The following is a 4,587-nucleotide window of genomic DNA, read 5'->3' as shown; positions in this document are numbered from 1 at the left end:
CGCTACAGCACGCCCTCCATGAAGGTGGTGTCCAGGTGCTGGATGAGCACGCGCAGGAAGGACATCTCCTTGCGAGTGTTCTCAAAGATGATGCGCGGGTCGTCCGAGCGGCAGCGCAGGCAGTTGGGCGCCATCACCATGGCCAGGTTGCTGACGTCCATCTTGGTGATGGCCACATTGGCGGGCTGCACGAACACCTGCGCGGGGAGCGGGGAGCTGCGGGTGGGCCGGGGCGGGGCGCGGAGGGGCGGGGCGCGGAGGGGCGGCACCGCCTACCTGGAGGAAACGGATGAGGTAGCAGAGCACCAGGCGGTTGATGCGGGGCAGCGCGTGCACTACGGCCACGGCGGCCTCAGGGCTCTCGTAGTGCGCGATGCACTGCTCGTAGAACTCGTGGGGGATCAGAGGCTCCTCCAGCTCCCGGTACCACAGCTTCAGCAGCGACGCTGGGGACGCAACGCGGGGGTTTCGGCTGGGCGGGGCAGCCGGGGACCCGCCCCACCAGCAGCAAGGGGCGAAAGCGGCCGTGTGTTTCGGAAGTGGGGGCGAGGGGCCAGGACCGGACGGGAGGTGTCCACCCAGCCGTGTGGACTGCGCGGCCGGAGGCCTGCGGGCTCCTGGTCCTGAGGGCCTGGACTGACCCCGAGCGCCGGGAACCATGAGAGGCTGTGCAAGCCACCGTGCGCAGGCAAGCGGAGGGAGGCGCCGCGGAGGCTGTCCAACGGCAGGGGGACGTCTGTGCTGGAAATGGACCAGAGGGCTGTCCCTTCACGACGGAAAGCAGGGAGGGCTGAACCGTCCGAGCTGCTCCTGCTGCTGAGGGGACTGGGGGCTTACCTGGGACGTGGGGGTCCTCCAGGCCTGTAGGCACCTTCCACTGGTCCACCTGTAGCTTCAGGGCATTCACCTCATCAATGTCCCCAGGGACTCTGCCAAGCACAGGGCAGGTCTCAGGGAGGAGGAGCTGGGCTTGCTCAGGGTCAGGGCTGCCTGACCCCTCTCTGCCCAAATGGCCTCTTTCCTACCAGAGGGAGGTGTGGCTGGGGTCCCCTGTCCCAGGCCTCCGGCCCCCATCCCTCATCCCTCTGCTGACTGCCCCCAGGCAGATCCCTTCCTCAGAATGGTCCGTGAGGCCCAAACCCATAAGCCTGTTTCCCCACCTGTCCCGGGTCCTGCCTGGGTAGGTGAGTCATGACAGCAGGTGACTGGCCATGTGCCACCCTCCACGGGACAGGGCCATCATTTCCACGCACAGGTGAGGGCCGTTTGCCTGCCCATGGTTGGTGTCCAAGTACTCTCTGGGCCCCTGCTGGCCATTTCTGCAAGGGCACTGTCCCTGGCTAGCTCTCCTGTCTGGGTTCCGGTGTGCTGCCATTCAGGAGGGAGAGCCCTGCTGGCCCACCTCCTAAAGATGGGGCCCTCCCTACCCTCCTGGCCGCAGAGCGCCTGGCCCTTCTGTTTGCTCCAAGCTGCCCTTCCTGCCTGCATGCTGGCCTCTCAGGGAGCTTCTCTGGCTGCTCTGAGGCAGGGGCCCGGGGCCCAGTGGCCCCAAGACACGCGGCGTAGACACTCAAGCCCCCACACCCAGGGCCCAGGTCGCAGGGCACCTGAAGATGCCTTCCGTCTGGTCACCGTTGAGTGCGAGCACCTCCTCCGACAGCCGGGTCTGTACCCAGGGCAGCTGCCGGTCGGGGAAGCGCTCCTTCTGCATGCTCATGACCTCCTGCAGCGCGCTGCCGAACATGGACGGGCTGAGCACGGCGTTCTTGGCGTGCCGGACCTCCTCCACGCTGGGCTTCCTCAGCCCCTGCGAAGGCGGCCCAGCTCTGTCCCAGCGTGGCCTGGCGCCCAGCTCCCAGCCCTCCCTGCCCCTACACCCCTGCAAGGGCTGCCCCTGGCTCACCCGCCCTCTCTCCTCCTGTCCTCTCGTCCCTGTGAGCCCCAGGCCCCGAGCCGGGGACCCCCAACGCCCTGGCCCCTGAGTCACCAGAGGCGCCTCCTGCTGGGCCACCTACGGCATCAGAAGCTCCAAGTGGCACCCTCCGCACCGTGAGCCCCCCCGCCCCGCCTCCCGCTGGACTCTGTCTGGGCGTCACCGGCGCAGGCCGCCCGCCCACCTCTGCCCGGCGGTTCTGGGGGAAGCTCGTACCTTCTTGGCTCCAGTCAGGGCTGCCCTCTGCAGCTTGTGGTAACAGTACTTGGCGTATGTGCTTATTGCCACTCCTGGAAAAGAATGGTGCCAGTTGGCTTGGCATGGATGAGTGGGAGCAGAGGCTGCAGGCCAACCAGTGACTGAGGAGGAAGCAGCAAGAGGGGTGAGGAGAGGCGGCTCCTGCAAGAACCTGGCGCCCAGGCCTGGCCAGCCTCCTGCCTGCTGCTCACCCTGCCCAGGCAGTGGGTCCTTACACTCCTGGGCCGCCCTTCAGAAGTGCACTCATGTGAAGAGGCAAGGGGGCACCGCCCTCCCCTCCGGAGGAGCCAGGCTGAAGAGGGAAGCCCTCTGCCAGCCTGCCCAGCCCTCCCCCCGGCCAGGAAGGTCAGGCTGGGGATGAGGTCTATTCCCCCAAGGGAGTCGCAGGCAGGATAGGGCAGGGCCTGGGGAGGCCCCCTGAGAAGGGTGGCCTCCATGTGCTGCACGCCTGCAGGCACTCGGCACCCATCGCCTTGAGCCAGCACCGGAGAAGGGAGCTTTGGAGGGGGCCGGACAGCAGGCCCAGCTCTCTTGCAGCCCGGCTTCCAGCCAGAGGCCCTGGGCAGCCCAGGGAGAGGCCTTAGCCCACAGGACCTCATGCCTGCTCGGTGGAAGGCTGCCTGGGTGGGGGTCAGGGAGAGGGAGGCCCAGGGCCTGGCTCACTTGGGAGGGGCACGAGTGTGGAGGGGATGCCCTGTGCCCTGAGCCTGGGTTTTGCTGGGAGGGCAATGCTGGGGAAGGACCACATGGTGACTCTGCCTGAGGGCTGAAGGTGACAGGAGGACTGGTCTCCTTTCTCAAGGGAGGGGGCTTTCTAAAACCTCACCCCTGAAAGCAGAAGTTCTAGCTGGTGGTCATGGAGGGTGGCAGGGCCAGCAATCCGAGGGCAAAGACCTCAGGCCACAGGTCTTTCCAGATACGGTGTGCAGGGGGCGGGGGTGGCTGGAGGTAAAGGGAGGAGGGGGGAGAGGGAGTGGGGAGGAGACCCCACCCAGGGAGGGTCTGAAACGTGTGCGCATCTTTCCTGGCCCAGGCCAAGGGAAGCAGCAGCAGGACGGGAGCCATCTGGGCCAGGCTGCCCCAGACCACGGACAGACAAGACGGGCCGACCACGTGCCTCCAGGCTCAGGACAGACCCGCTCCTGTAAGGCTCTGCCTCTGCTGCGCCTCCCTGCCTGAGGGGTGCCTCTGGACCCAAGTCCCAAATACAAACAAGAGTCTTTTTTAAAGGAAGCAGTTGTCTGAGGACACAGGGTTCCGTGAACCTCAGCGTGAAGAACACAGACACGTCTGACGCGTGAAAACCTTTTCGTTTCTAGTTACCGCAAAATATTTCCGTCGTTATAACTGGTAAGGGGAGTCCGTTTCAGAGCAAAATCAAAGTGAAAACAAACGTTTCTTATAGGTGTTTAAACCGTGAAGAATCTGCTTCAGGTCCCTGGGGCCCCACAGACCCAAACAGAGAACCCTAGCTGCAGCTACAAATCAGCCAGCTTGGGACAGAGCACTTGGAACCTCCCGCCACTGCCACTGGCCCACGTGGGCAGGCTCTTGGCTCAGGGAGAGTGGATGGTGCTCAAGCAAACGGGACCTGGGCTGCAGCCTGAGCACCGGGAGCCCAGAGAGTGCTTGGCGGCAGGGCAGCGGGCGGCGCCTGCTCGCTTTCCCCACCCTGGGAGCATACCCACCCCTCCCTTGGGTGACAGCCTCCTGTCCCTGGGCTCGGGGCCCGTGGGCAGACTTGGCCTGACCTCGTGTCACAGGGCTTCCTGGGGCCAAACCGGCCTCTCCAACAGGCTGTGATCTGAATATCCTTGGGCTACCACCTCTCACCTGGCGATTGTGGTGCAGCCTTTCCAGGCCTTATTTCCTCTCTGTAGGATGGGGACAGGTGCCCATGAAGGGCTGACCTCAGTCTGGCATGGAGTCAGGGCTCGGTTGAGGGCCGCAGCTGCTGGAGTCCGAGCTTTTGTGGGCAGACCAGGGACTGAGGCCTCGTGTGCCTGGAGTCTCAGGGCTGGGGCACCTCTACTGCCAGGGCACAGCCTCCTGGGCCAAGACTACAGGGTGTCTGAGTGCCTGTGGCCAACCCAGGGAAACCTACCTGGTGCTGTGGGGGACTCTTGAGTCCAATGCCCCGTTCTGGCCTTGCCAGCGGAGAGACAGCGGCCCCCAGAGCGACTGACAAAGCAGCCCTCCCAGAGCCTCTGCTGCTGTGCCAGGTGCCCAGGCCAAGAACCTCGAAGGCGGCTGGGCGTGGCCAGGACCTGCCAGCTCTTGGCACGGACTCTGCTGGGTCCCGGGGGAACTAGCCCCCTCCTCTGACCCCCTCGGGGCTCCAACCACCCCCGGCCCACAGGAGCCTGCACTCTGTGGCCCCAGCCCCGCCCCCCCCC

General features: G+C 65.4%; 1 protein-coding gene across 1 annotated transcript in view; it reads right to left on the bottom strand.

Moving 5' to 3' along the window:
• ARHGAP39 (Rho GTPase activating protein 39) overlaps nucleotides 1-4,587 on the bottom strand; it is a 56,312-nt gene continuing 51,725 nt past the window's right edge. Inside the window, exons 7-11 of the mRNA XM_007464523.1 lie at nucleotides 2,150-2,223; nucleotides 1,608-1,807; nucleotides 838-929; nucleotides 277-446; nucleotides 1-197 (exon numbers count right to left, since the gene is read on the bottom strand). Of these exons, the coding sequence (XP_007464585.1) occupies nucleotides 3-197; nucleotides 277-446; nucleotides 838-929; nucleotides 1,608-1,807; nucleotides 2,150-2,223 (731 nt within the window). The 3' untranslated portion in view covers nucleotides 1-2. The remainder of the gene's footprint in view (nucleotides 198-276; nucleotides 447-837; nucleotides 930-1,607; nucleotides 1,808-2,149; nucleotides 2,224-4,587) is intronic.

This window comes from Lipotes vexillifer, unplaced genomic scaffold (genome assembly GCF_000442215.2).
Source record: "Lipotes vexillifer unplaced genomic scaffold, Lipotes_vexillifer_v1.1 scaffold394, whole genome shotgun sequence".
NCBI lineage: Eukaryota > Metazoa > Chordata > Mammalia > Artiodactyla > Lipotidae > Lipotes > Lipotes vexillifer.
The sequence above is the reverse complement of the archived record's forward strand: the minus strand, read 5'-3'. Positions and strand labels throughout refer to the sequence as shown.